Source organism: Rhinoraja longicauda, chromosome 9 (assembly GCF_053455715.1).
Source record: "Rhinoraja longicauda isolate Sanriku21f chromosome 9, sRhiLon1.1, whole genome shotgun sequence".
Classification (NCBI taxonomy): Eukaryota; Metazoa; Chordata; class Chondrichthyes; order Rajiformes; family Arhynchobatidae; genus Rhinoraja; species Rhinoraja longicauda.
Window position 1 is genome coordinate 26,480,140 of NC_135961.1, and position 13,986 is coordinate 26,494,125.

The 13,986-nt window shown below is 45.9% G+C and overlaps 1 protein-coding gene across 4 annotated transcripts; it reads left to right on the forward strand.

The window, feature by feature from the left end:
• Positions 1-6,404: 6,404 nt before the first annotated feature.
• mcfd2 (multiple coagulation factor deficiency 2, ER cargo receptor complex subunit) lies at positions 6,405-13,483 on the forward strand. 4 transcript variants are annotated; one of them, XM_078405822.1, is made up of 4 exons: positions 6,405-6,508; positions 8,972-9,157; positions 10,783-10,942; positions 12,270-13,483. In XM_078405822.1, the coding sequence occupies exons 2-4, from the start codon at positions 8,979-8,981 to the stop codon at positions 12,399-12,401; spliced, it is 471 nt and encodes a 156-aa protein (XP_078261948.1). In that variant the 5' UTR covers positions 6,405-6,508; positions 8,972-8,978; the 3' UTR covers positions 12,402-13,483. The 4 variants fall into 4 exon arrangements, with proteins under 4 accessions (XP_078261948.1, XP_078261951.1, XP_078261949.1 ...); XM_078405825.1 differs by lacking the exon at positions 6,405-6,508 and adding an exon at positions 6,510-6,602; XM_078405823.1 differs by lacking the exon at positions 6,405-6,508 and adding an exon at positions 6,513-6,644.
• Positions 13,484-13,986: the final 503 nt, after the last annotated feature.

Here is a 13,986-nt window from a genome sequence, read left to right on the forward strand (position 1 = left end):
CCCAAATGTTCTAGGGGCCGGAGAACCTAGGGTGATGGAGGAACTGAAGGAAATCCACATTAGGCAGGAAATGGTTTTGGGTAGACTGATGGGACTGAAGGCTGATAAATCCCCAGGGCCTGATGGTCTGCATCCCAGGGTACTTAAGGAGGTGGCTCTAGAAATAGTGGAAGCATTGGAGATCATTTTTCAATGTTCTATAGATTCAGGATCAGTTCCTGTGGATTGGAGGATAGCAAATGTTATCCCACTTTTTAAGAAAGGAGGGAGAGAGAAAACGGGTAATTATAGACCAGTTAGTCTGACATCAGTGGTGGGGAAGATGCTGGAGTCAATTATAAAGGACGAAATTGCTGAGCATTTGGATAGCAGTAACGGGATCATTCCGAGTCAGCATGGATTTACGAAGGGGAAATCATGCTTGACAAATCTACTGGAATTTTTTGAGGATGTAACTAGGAAAATTGACAGGGGAGAGTCAGTGGATGTGGTGTACCTCGACTTTCAGAAAGCCTTCGACAAGGTCCCACATAGGAGATTAGTGGGCACAATTAGGGCACATGGTATTGGGGGTAGGGTACTGACATGGATAGAAAATTGGTTGACAGACAGAAAGCAAAGAGTGGGGATAAATGGGTCCCTTTCGGAATGGGAGGCAGTGACCAGTGGGGTACCGCAAGGTTCGGTGCTGGGACCCCAGCTATTTACGATATACATTAATGACTTAGACGAAGGGATTAAAAGTACCATTAGCAAATTTGCAGATGATACTAAGCTGGGGGGTAGTGTGAATTGTGAGGAAGATGCAATAAGGCTGCAGGGTGACTTGGACAGGTTGTGTCAGTGGGCGGATACATGGCAGATGCAGTTTAATGTAGATAAGTGTGAGGTTATTCACTTTGGAAGTAAGAATAGAAAGGCAGATTATTATCTGAATGGTGTCAAGTTAGGAGGAGGGGGAGTTCAACGAGATCTGGGTGTCCTAGTGCATCAGTCAATGAAAGGAAGCATGCAGGTACAGCAGGCAGTGAAGAAAGCCAATGGAATGTTGGCCTTCGTAACAAGAGGAGTTGAGTATAGGAGCAAAGAGGTCCTTCTACAGTTGTACCTGGCCCTGGTGAGACCGCACCTGGAGTACTGTGTGCAGTTTTGGTCTCCAAATTTGAGGAAGGATATTCTTGCTATGGAGGGCGTGCAGCGTAGGTTCACTAGGTTAATTCCCGGAATGGCGGGACTGTCGTATGTTGAAAGGCTGGAGCGATTGGGCTTGTACACACTGGAATTTAGAAGGATGAGGGGGGATCTTATTGAAACATATAAGATAATTAGGGGATTGGACACATTAGAGGCAGGAAACATGTTCCCAATGTTGGGGGAGTCCAGAACAAGGGGCCACAGTTTAAGAATAAGGGGTAGGCCATTTAGAACGGAGATGAGGAAGAACTTTTTCAGTCAGAGAGTGGTGAAGGTGTGGAATTCTCTGCCTCAGAAGGCAGTGGAGGCCAGTTCGTTGGATGCTTTCAAGAGAGAGCTGGATAGAGCTCTTAAGGATAGCGGAGTGAGGGGGTATGGGGAGAAGGCAGGAACGGGGTACTGATTGAGAGTGATCAGCCATGATCGCATTGGATGGTGGTGCTGGCTCGAAGGGCTGAATGGCCTACTCCTGCACTTATTGTCTATTGTCTATTGTCTATTGTCTATTGATAAGAATGGTCCAGAGGGATATGGACAAAATGCGTTGATGGGAGATCATGGACGGAATAGGCAAGTTGGGCTGATGGGACTGCATCCATGCTGTATGACTCTAAGAAGGACTCTAAAAGGAAACTGTTTAGTCTACACCACTATCATCTGCAATGCACCAACACAACCTTTGACCTTCTGAGAAAAGTTGTGTCTGAAGATAAAGATCGTAAAGAGCACAAAACTCATGATCTACCAGGCAGCAATGGCCCTTGATTTTTCATTAGCTCTGCTTTGGAGACTAGATGTACATACAGCAAGCACTTCATAGTACTGGACTGTATATGGTCAGTTTCTCTCCGTGGCCACTTTCCCAGCATTGAGGCCCTCGTCACACTCAGTCGGCTCTGACGAGCACCAGACTCCATTTTGAGCTCTATTACAGAAATAGATTAGCAAACGGAGAGAGAAAAAAAGACATGGGGGATTTTCTCAAATCCTCCTTGGAAAAAGGTGCAGCATCCCCACTGACTCCTGAGAGATTCTGATTCACAACTCAACGTGGAGAAGCAGCAGTGAAGATGGCACTGATGTTGGGTGTCCATGTGCTTGCTCCCAAAACAGTCCGAAGGTAAACAGTGAACGGGGTGCACCACCTCCCAAGCTAACCACTTGCCACCTTCTACCCTCTGCCTTCTGCCCTACCTGTTGCAAAATTTGCAGATCCCATATTGGTCTTTTTGGTCACTTCAAAACCCACAGAATGACAGTGGAAGCAAGTCATTCTGAACTCTGCCTAAAAAGAGAGGACAGTTACATTTATGAGAAAATTAGATAAATACATAAGGGGTACAGAAATATTAATTGTATGGAGCAAATAACCTAATCGAACGTTGGGCCAAATGACTAGTTTCTGTTGAATAGGAATAGAAATAGAAAAGCAATAAGAGTCCTATCCAAGTACTCTTATGCTTTTCTATTCCTATTCCTATTCGTATTCCCTTTTCTCCAGAGAATGGGTTTGCTGCCTGACCCCCTGAGTTACTCCAGCATTTCGTGTCTATCTCTTATTATCAATGTAGTCTCTATATCAACAGTAAAAGCAGACAAACATAAATAATTTCAAACAGTTCATTTATATTAGTTGTCCTTGCACTTAAGGGGTACAGTTTCAAAATGAACACAATTTCTTTCCAGTGAGTAGCCATAAAAAAGAAGGAAAAAATGAGCAATGCTTTACACTGACGTCAATGCTTTGGTGCTGTCAGTGTGCCAGCTTCTGCTGTCAAAGTGTGAGGCAATCTCTTCTTCCATCAGGCGGGCTCAAATCCAAGTCCAGCTGCTGGCAGAACTGACTGGGGCCATCATCTTTTAGTTTAGTTTATTTTAGTTTCGTTTATTTGTCATTCCACTCCTTACAGATCATGCAACGAATGGGACGAAACAGAGTGTCTCCGGGGGTCATAGTGCAATACAAATGCAAAACATATAGACAGGGGATGACAGTGCAACATATAGACAGGGGATGACAGTCTTTTTGCTGCAGAGAAACTGCTACGTTTATGCCAATAGCCGTAAAAAACCTTTATACATGCAGTTGGCAATCCGTTTTTCTACACCAGTCACTGAAAGTTGGCGTGCAGGTGCAGCAGGCAGTGAAGAAAGCTAATGGCATGTTGGCCTTCATAACGAGAGGATTTCAGTACAGGAGTAAAGAGGTTCTTCTGCAGTTGTATAGGGCCCTGGTAAGACCACATCTGGAGTATTGTGTACAGTTTTGGTCTCCTAATTTGAGGAAGGACATCCTTGTAATTGAGGCAGTGCAGCGAAGGTTCACGAGATTGATCCCTGGGATGGCGGGACTGACATACGAGGAAAGATTGAAAAGACTAGGCTTGTATTCACTGGAGTTTAGATGAGAGGGGATCTTATAGAGACATATAAAATTATAAAAGGACTGGACAAGCTAGATGCAGGAAAAATGTTCCCAATGTTGGGGGAGTCCCAGAACCAGGGGGCACAGTCTTAGAATAAAGGGGAGGCCATTTAAAACTGAGGTGAGAAGGAACTTTTTCACCCAGGGTTGTGAATTTGTGGAATTCTCTGCCACAGAGGGCAGTGGAGGCCAAATCACTGGATGAATTTAAGAGATAGAGCTCTGGGGGCTAGTGGAATCAAGGGATATGGGGAGAAGTTGGGCACAGGTTACTGATTGTGGATGATCAGCCATGATCACAATGAATGGTGGTGCTGGCTCGAAGGGCCGAATGGCCTCCTCCTGCAACTATTTACTATGTTTCTATGTTTCTACAATATCAATAGCCTTCCATTCTTCTCATAATCTTCAAGGGATTTAAAGCAGAGGGAAACAATCTGCTGGAGGAAGTCAGCAGGTCGAGCAGCATCTGTGGGCGAAAAGTAATGGCCGACGTTTGGGGTCAAAGCCCAAAATCATGACTGAGAATGGAGATGGAAGATAGAGAGGGGGAACGGTGAGACAAGCGAGATGTGATTGGTGAATCGGGGAAGGGTGAAACAGGAAAGGTACACATAGCCAGCTAGGCATGGTGGGGGGAAGTGGAGTTGGGATACAGCAACAGATAGGGGCATTGTGCGTAAATTATGTATGAGCCTTTGTGCCTATGATTCTGCTGCAAACAAGGTTTTCACTGCACCTGTACTTCACCATACTTGTATAACAATAAACACTGGACGAGGATAAAATAGATAGAAAATGCTGGAGTAACTCAGTGGGTCAGGCATTATGTCTGGAAAACAGATAGGCCACATTTCAGGCCGGGACCTTTTTGAAGATGATCTGTTGCACCAGATTCTAGCATCTGCATTCTCTTGTTTCAGCAATTCAGAAGAGCTTTTGTTTTCTGCATAAAGCATATAGATTTAGATGATTCAAGCTCAAGCTCTGAGCAATTTAGGATAATAAAAGTTTCTTCACTTGACCTTTGAACATCTCTCCTCCAAATGGCTAAAGCTGTTCAGTCCTTCAGTGTATAGGGGGATTGCAGGGCAGGGGAGGTCACGGCCCCTGACCCGTACTGTTGCCACACAATGCCTACTGGAGGGCACGCCATGTACTGCAAGCAAGCACTCACTATGGCTTTCAGTGCAGCAGGCCCTCTTTGCTTCGTCTTTTTCTTCTATTTTATGTTTGGAATGACTTCTGTTGTGGAACAGTTCGCCAGTCCTAATGACAGGCTGTTGCAGTTCAATGTTGCGGCCGCACTTTGCTGTAGTTCGGCTTCACCCGCACCATCAGCATGTTTCCGGCTCTATCCTGGCGCTCCGAGTGTCCCGACACCTCTCCCTGTTCCTGCGCTCCTCGCCCCTCCAGGCGCCGCGCCTCGCAGCTCTTCGGCCCCTCGCTGCTGCTGCTGGCCCTCCAGCCCTTCTCCCCGCTCGCCATCTCCGTCAGTTGGGGTCCGCTTCCACTTGGCTGGCGCTCAACACCTCAAGGCTGGGGCTGCCGAGCAGAGCCGTGGGCTGGTCCTCTGCCTCGGCTCCCAACGCCCCGCCCAGCCCAGCTCTCGCTGCTGCTCGGCCTCCGCTGCCGATCGGCCTCTCCCCACCTCCTCTTCGGGCTTGACAATCCGCTCGTCTTCCACCGCCTCCTCCTCCAAGGCCGTCGGGTTTTTCCTCCCTGGACCCTTGACCCTCAGGCGGGTCGCCAACCTCCAATGCTCACTGCTTCTGCCCCTGCAGACTCCTCGGCTCGGGTTCTTCCCACTGCCCCTCTCCCAGCTCGCTCAACCCCGTCCTTTCCTCCTCCTCCTTCTCGCCCCGGTCGGCGGCCCTCTGCTTCTCGGCCTTGCTCTCCTGCCTCCCTTCCCGGCCGCGTTTCCCCCTGTCCTGCTGGCTGGCCAGATGTCTTCCCAGCTGCTTCTTGCGTCCACGGGCTTAGCAGCCCTTCTCCTGGTTCCTCTTCCTCCACCTCGTTTCTTCCTCGTTTTTTACAGCACAAAAATTGGCCTTTTGGCGGCTTTGTAAAGGTAAGAATGTACCTGTTGCATGTATTGGTAGTGTACGCTAAAGGTTCTGCCATGTCCTCCTGACGGCTTGAGCGACTCCGTGCGTCACGCACTTTGACCTTACGACCGTACGCGCAATCCACTAATTCAAGTAGACAATTGAAATAAATTTGTAAAGAAAACAAATGAAAATGAGGAGAGGAATTCCAGGTTCTGATAGCATCACGTTGTGATATTAATTCTATTACTCATGCTACAAATGCAGTTGCTGAGGATTGAGGAGGAATTTCTTTAGCCAGAGGGTGGTGATTTTTGATGAATTCATTGCAACTGGCGGCATTGGAGTCCGGCTTGGAGTATTTTTAAAGCAGAGATTGATAGGTTTTTGATTAATAAGGGTGTCAAAGGTTACGGGGAGAAGGCAGAATGGGATTTAGAGGTCGAGCAGGTTCGATAGGTCAGTTTCTGCTCCTATTTCTTATGATCTTATTGCTCATTCTACAAATGCAGCTTCACTTCCTGAGAATTACTCTCTACAAATGCAGCTTCACTTGCATGAGTGGCGACAGTTCTGGAGTAACATCACGGACCAGGCGGCAGGGGCCACATACACGTGGCACGCGGCGAGCTCCGCCACGCTGCCCCGGCGGGGGAGGGGGGGGGGAGGGGAGGGGAGGGGCGGGGCGGGGCGGGACGGGACGGGGGGGCGGGGCGGGGGGGGACGGGGGGGCGGGGCGCGGCGCCGGGCGCGGTCACGTGGCTTCCATTGGGGTGACGCGGACGCGGGGCTGAGCGGGCGGCCGGCGGAATAATAACGGGCGGCGGAGGGGTGACAGGCGGTGAGCGGCCGGGTGCGGTCACGTGGGTTCCATGGGGGTTCCTCCGCGAGTGGCGCGGGCCTGAGCTGCCGGCGGAATATAACGGTCACGGCGAGTGAGTGGGCGGGAGCTGCGGGCGGCAGAGGGGCCACAGGCGGTAAGCGGCCGGTGGTGAGGGGGGTGGGTGATGGAGGCCGGGCGGCGGTAGCAGCGGTTTCGGGCGGCCGGGGATGGAGGCCAGGCTGCGGCCACGGCCATCTTCTGCAGCGCCGACCACGTCTGCCGCTGTCCTTTGCACCAACGGTCAGCGACCCAACGAAGCGCGTCTGGCGCCCGAGTGTTGCGGGACGTAAAGTACCATCCCCCCGGGGAAGGGGGTGTCGGCCGTGTGTGTGTGTCTGTGGGTCTGTGCCGTGTGTGTCTGTGTTGTGTGTGGGTCTGTGCCGGGTGTGTGTTGTGTGTGTGGGTCTGTGCCGTGTGTGTGTGTGGGTCTGTGCCGTGTGTGTGTGTGGGTCTGTGCCGTGTGTGTGTGGGTCTGTGCCGTGTGTGGGTCTGTGCCGGGTGTGTTGTGTGTGTCTGTGTTGTGTGTGTGGGTCTGTGCCGGGTGTGGGTCTGTGCCGTGTGTGGGTCTGTGCCGTGTGTGGGTCTGTGCCGTGTGTGGGTCTGTGCCGGGTGTGGGTCTGTGCCGTGTGTGTGTGTGGGTCTGTGCCGTGTGTGTGTGTGTGTGTGGGTCTGTGCTGTGTGTGTGTGGGTCTGTGCCGTGTGTGTGGGTCTGTGCCGTGTGTGTGGGTCTGTGCCATGTGTGGGTCTGTGCTGTGTGTGTGTGGGTCTGTGCTGTGTGTGTGTGGGTCTGTGCCGTGTGTGGGTCTGTGCTGTGTGTGTGTGGGTCTGTGCCGGGTGTGGGTCTGTGCCGTGTGTGTGGGTCTGTGCTGTGTGTGTGTGGGTCTGTGCCGGGTGTGGGTCTGTGCCGTGTGTGTGTGTGGGTCTGTGCCGTGTGTAAGTCTGTGCCGTGTGTGTAGGTCTGTGCAGTGTGTGGGTCTGTGCCGTGTGTGTGTGGGTCTGTGCCGTGTGTGTGTGTGGGTCTGTGCCGTGTGTGTGTGTGGGTCTGTGCCGGGTGTGTGCGTGTTGGTCTGCTGTACAGTTTGTGTGTGTGTGTGTTGGTCTGTGCCGGGTGTGGGTGTTGATCGCTGTGTTATGTGCGCAGGAGCGCCCGGATCTTCGTCTCCCGGCGGCGTAGGGTTGGCGTGTGGGGTAGGGTTGGCGTGTGGGGTAGGGTTGGCGTGTGGGGTAGGGTTGGCGTGTGGGGTAGGGTTGGCGTGTGGGGTATGGTTGGCGTGTCGGGTAGGGTTGGCGTGTGGGGTAGGGTTGGCGTGTGGGGTAGGGTTGGCGTGTGGCGTATGGTTGGCGTGTGACGTCGGGGGATTCCCTGGCTGACACTCCTCTCCCCCAATCGGCGCTGTTGGCGTCATAGACAATGGGGCGGGCAAGCCAATGGGAGAGGGGCTGGGGTGTACCGGGGGGGGGCATCTGATGACAGCTCATTGCAGCGCAGGCACACTGAGTGCGGCGGACTGCAGAGCATCAGCCGATGGCCATTGTGAATTGTGGCAGTAACTATACAGGCAGCATCACTGTGGTAAAGGGTCTGCAGAGCATCGCACCAGCTCATGCAGGGGACTGTACATGCTGCATCACTGTAGTAAAGGAACTGCAGAGCATTGCCCCAGCTCAAAGATAGGCACAAAAGATGGAGTAATTCAGCGGAACAGGCAGCATCTCTGGAGAGAAGGAATGGGCAACGCTTCGGCTCGTGACCCTTCTTCAGTTGATCGCCCCACCTCATGCAGGGCATCAGCTAGTGGCCTCTGTGGGTGGCAGTGGGGTAACTAGGATAGCTGTACCGGCAGCATCGCCGTGGTAAAGGCACTTTGGAACTAAGCCAACCCCCATAACAGACTCAATTATTAACCAAAATGTTGGAGTAATTTAAAGGGTTGGGACACTATGTTTCTTCAACCAGATCTGTGTTCTCCAGAGATGCTCGCATGCGCTACCTGACATGCTGAGTTCCTCCAGCGCTTTTGTGTCCTTTTTGTATAAAGGGACACAAAGTGCTGGAGGAACTCAGCAGGTCAGGTAGCATGTTTGTTGACATCATCAGCCAGTAAACATTGTATTTTCAGTTATTACTAGCTCAGTTTGAAGAAGGGTCCTGAGCAGAAATGCCACCCATCCATGATCTCCAGAGATGCTGCCTGGCCAGCTTTTGTTTTTTTGTAAAATGGTTATTGCAAATTGCTCTGAGTGTAGGTGAAGCGGAGGAGAATTGGGAGTTGGTGAATGCAAAGGAGATTAAATTGCAGGATTAGTGAAAGAATGTAGAATAGATGGGACTATGGAAGATAGCACCATCTTTGTTATGAGGAAATATTACATTTCAATTATTTAATGTCCCTTATTGAAATCATCTCCATTTTTATGCAGGTTTGTCATGGAATACAGCAATAGAATTGCAAGGAGTTGCTTCATAGGGTTTGTGTGTCTTGTACTGTCAGGCAGGCATCACCTGTTGTCAGTTCGATCTCAAGCGCATCCACCACATGATTCTGAAATTACTGAGGGTCATCGACCAAACATTCGTCTGGATAAGAACCTTGTTCAAGATAAAGAGTACGTATCTTGCTTTCTGCAATTAGGTCAAATATGTTAAACTAAAGCAGTTTTCTCTCATTGTAATTCCTTTCTAATTTACTAGTTGTGCCTAAATGTAACAATTTTTTACTTTTAAGAAGCGTGCAATAAGTTGGAACTTTGCAATTTGTTTTGATGTAATGACTTAAATAATTTGCTTCTCCCATTCTTCTTGTCCCCGTTCAATTTCCATGCCTTATATAAGCAGACAAGGAACAGGACTGCTGCTCAGTCTTGATAAGGATTTGTTGATGTAAAGCCAAGGTCACAGGCACTTTATAATTGTCCTGAAGCATAGCAGGCACATTTTGAACTTTGCTGCATTTTCCATTTTAATGCATGATTGTTGCAGATATTTAGTCCCTAGGGCACCAGATATCTTGGCCATCACCGAATGAGAACATATCAAATCTTATGAAGTTTGCTGAAACTTCACTCCCTCTAGCAGCACGCAAATGCCAGAATAGTAAAAGTGGGGAAAAAAAGACACAACGTGCTGGAGTAATTCGGGTCAAGCAGCATCTCTGACGAACATGGATAGGTCGCATTTTGGGTCGAGGCCCTTCTTCAGAGCTAACCCAAAATGTCATCTATTCAGGTTCTCCAGAGATGCTGTCTGACTTGCTGAATTACTCCAGCACTGCGTCTTATTTTGTAAAGCAGCATCTACAGTTCCTTGTTAAACATAGTAAAAGTAAAAGTTGGACTCCAATATAGTGTCTCCCCTGTATTTAAGGGGGAAACAAAGTTAGCAGTCCCTTTTCCTAGGAACACAGGAAAAGGGACTGCTAACTTTGTTTCCCCCTTAAATACAGGGGAGACACTATCCCACACTTTATATTAAATTCAAGTTCAATTATCACTCACCCAAATAAATTAACTTTATTGTTCAGGTTAAAATAGCTTAAATGCTGTTTTAAAAATGATTGGGTCAACTGTTTTTTTCCAGTTTTTTTCTTGTAAATGTTTCTGTGATTAATTGGATCTTTGGATTTGTAATCTTTATTTTTATCCAAACCAAGTTGCGACATGAGGACTTGTTTCAATTTAAAAAAAGAATTTGAACTTTTAAAACCTGAACAAACGACTACTTTATAACATTTTTGGGGGGGAAACTCAAATGTCAGATATTTGGATGCGAATCATTTTTGAATTTTATTTTAAACATACCTATTGAATATTGTCAGTGCCTCTTATCTAAATATTTAGCTTCGTAGGATTTGCATTGTGGCTATTAATTAAGCTTTGTAATGTTCCACCTCTATTAACATTGTCCTGACTGCTTGGCTGAAGTAACTGGAAGGATGATAAATAGGTATTGGGAGGTGGAAAATATTATTTCCTTTGCTTTTCTATGATGAAGGTATTGCTAATGTATTATTGGAAGTCCATACCTTGGGTCTCCTGATGAAATATTGGTATTTCTGCGATATTTGAAAATGTTTTGTTGTAGTCCACAGAGCTATTTGTTTGCAGTGTATCTTTCATTTTAAGGTTGGCTCCGGAACTATTATCAATCTTTCCCACAATAAATATGTTGTTAAGTCATCCTATTTTAAATGGATGCAATATTTGTAACAAATCAAGTTTCATTAATTTTGCAGTCATATAATGGAGCATTTAGATGGTGTGATAGACAAACCAGAATCTGAGATGACGCCACAAGAACTTCAACTTCATTACTTTAAAATGCATGATTATGATGGGAATAATCTGCTTGATGGATTGGAACTAATTTCAGCCATTACACATGTACACAAAGAGGTAAATATTAAGCTTTCATCAATTATCTCTGGCTTAGCTGATGAACATTATACTGATTGGAAACTGGTACAGTAAACCTCAATTTTAACCGAGCACCATATAATGGATTTTGGTTATTTTGGACAGACCTACTGATACTGCCATGCCCACCTCGCAAGGTGTACCAGCGAGCCCTTCTTCACCAGCAGCCCATGCCGTCTGGCTGATGCAGCTTTTGTTGTGGCTCCTGTTGTAATCCTTGACAGGACATGCTCGGTCAAAATGTGGCTCACTCCCCATTCCCTACTTACCAGATGCCACTACTTCCTATTGGCTTTGCTTTGTCCACTCGACCCCCCCTCCCACTGCTGCTGCCCCCTCCTGACTTTTGTCCACTCTGCCTCGACCCCCACCACCACCTTCTGTGGGCTTGTCCACTCTTTCCAGCCCCTCTACCTCCGCTGCCTCCTCTTTCTCCTCTGGAGTCGCCAACATACACCACCTTGGAAGATGTCGGCCACTATGAGGGAGACTGGAGGAGGCGGAGTGGACAGTCATGGGAGGAGGACAAAGCGACAGGAAGAAGCAGCAGCTGGTGGGAGGGGAGGGAGCCCCACGATGACTGAGCGTGTGTAGCAGTGGCACGAAGATAGCTCTGTCCCCAGGGACTACAACGTGAGCTGCAACAAAAGCCCCGTCATCCAAAGTGTGTGACAGCTGGTGAAAAATGGCTCGATGGTGCAGACCAGCGGCATTGGCACATAGTTCCAAGGTGAAACGACGCAATATGCTGGAGAAGTTAGCAGACTGAATCAGTCTGAGAAAGGGTCCTGACCAAAAACGTCACCTATCTGTGTTCGCCAGTGATTCTGTCTGACCTGCTGAGTAGCTCCACCTGTTTGTGTCCTGTGTATTAACCAGCATCTGCAGTTGTTTGTTTCTAGTAAATACAATGATGATACCGTACTCGGTTATAGTGGATAGACGGCAATAAAGAACACCATAACCCCCCACCCATGATTTACAATAGACCTTTTGACCATTGTAATTAATATTTTATCGTGTTTTATATTGAAATTATAAATGATAAGACACTTAAAGTAATTGCCTACAAATGATAAATTAATGAAACAAAAGCAAAATGAGCTCATTAGTTAACATCTGTAAAGGGAAAGAATTCATCCACAGAATTGGTTATGAGGTAGAACCATTAAATACGTCATTGTTGATAGTCATAACGCTAATCTCAATTAAAATGTTACACTGTTTAAGCATTGGAGTAATTTATTTTTATAGTATGGTTTTCACACACAACATCTTGTCTGATTTGTGTTGTCTTTCTGTGCAGGAAAGTGGTGGCCACGGACAACCCATGAATGAAGAGGAAATTGTTAGCTTGATTGATGATGTTTTAAGGGATGATGATAAAAATAATGATGGATACATTGATTACGCTGAGTTTGCAAAATCACTAGAGTAAAAAATACATAATTGAATTATAGTTTCCATTTTCTGACAGCCATTGAGAGTTTATTTTTTACTTGGTTAAGGTCAGTTAACTTTATTTTCTAAACAACTGAGCCAGTCGTAGTTTACCAGTCTCTCTGAACCAGAAGGTTTTAACTTTTCTGCACAGAATTGTAAACTCAATTTTTAAATTTCACTGGATATGTATAAATATTTTTGTGCAATTTTAAAGTGAAATATGTAAAGGATAGTATGTTAACCTTGCTGTCCTATTATTGCAATATATTATGACATTTTGCATTAGTCACTTATTCAGTTAATAAATGTAAAGAATGAAAAGTTGACATGAAAAGCATAACAATATAATTATTTATATTTGGGGTGGGGGGAGAGAAATTCCATGTTACATAGCAGATGGTTTTGGTCCCTAGTCATAAGTGCAAGTTCAGTGACATGGAGAATAAACTTTTACTTTAAAAATAAAATCATTATAACATGTTACAGGTCATGAGATGACATTTTGGATGACCAATGAATTACTTATTTTGTTTGTGCTAATTTTGATTTTGTGTATAATACTATAGTAGGTATGAAATGGAGCATTCTATATGTTAAATGTATAATTTCAGAAGCCTACTTATGTAACGTTGTAATAGAGAAAATGTTTGTATTAAGGTACAATTTTAAACTGCTCTGAGCCAGCAGTGAAATACTATTGGTATGCCATTTGATATGGTAATTCATATTTGCACTGATCATTCTTCACATTTCCTAATATCTGTTGTGCTGTATAAATACACATAATAGAGATTATAGGTTTACTGAAACACTGAATAAATTCTGTGGTAATTTGGAATAAAAATACAGTTGAAGTTTTTTTAAAGCTACACACATGAAAGCCTCTTGCTACTCCCAGTTATGTTTTATTTAAATACATTATGCGTTTTGAAATCTGGCTTATTGAAAAGGCAGGATATCATTAAAATAGGTTGAAAGTTATTCATATTCAATGAAACTATCTTGGATGTATTATAACAATGTTCTCTATTACAACAAGCATTACATGAATTAAAGTGGAAAATCAATTTTATTGTTTGTACAGTTTATGTTTGTAATATTCAAGTAGAATTTATAAATGTAATGAAATATTATTTTAAATTTAGAAGTGGATCAAAGAATTTTCTCAACCTTTAAATATACCTAGGATCAAATTTACCAGCTCCATTCACTTCCAGATACACCACTTAACATAGAATACAAAGTGCTGGAGTAACACAGCAGGCCAAGCAGCAATGCTGAAGGATATGCTGAGGCAACATTTCAGGTCAGGATGCCTTTTCAAACCTATCCATATCCTCCAGAAGTGCTTCCTGACCTGCTGAATTATTCCAGTATTGTATGTAAGATGCCAGCGTGTGCAGTTCCTTGTGTATGCACCACTTGAAAGATTAAATCATGACTTAATGGATGATGACTGTCATTATGGCATCATACCTTTTTAATGGTTCATATGCTCACTCAGATCAAATGGCAAGTGAGGGATAGCAAAGTAACATAGTGTAAATTATCAAGCTACTATTTTACATATAAATTACTGA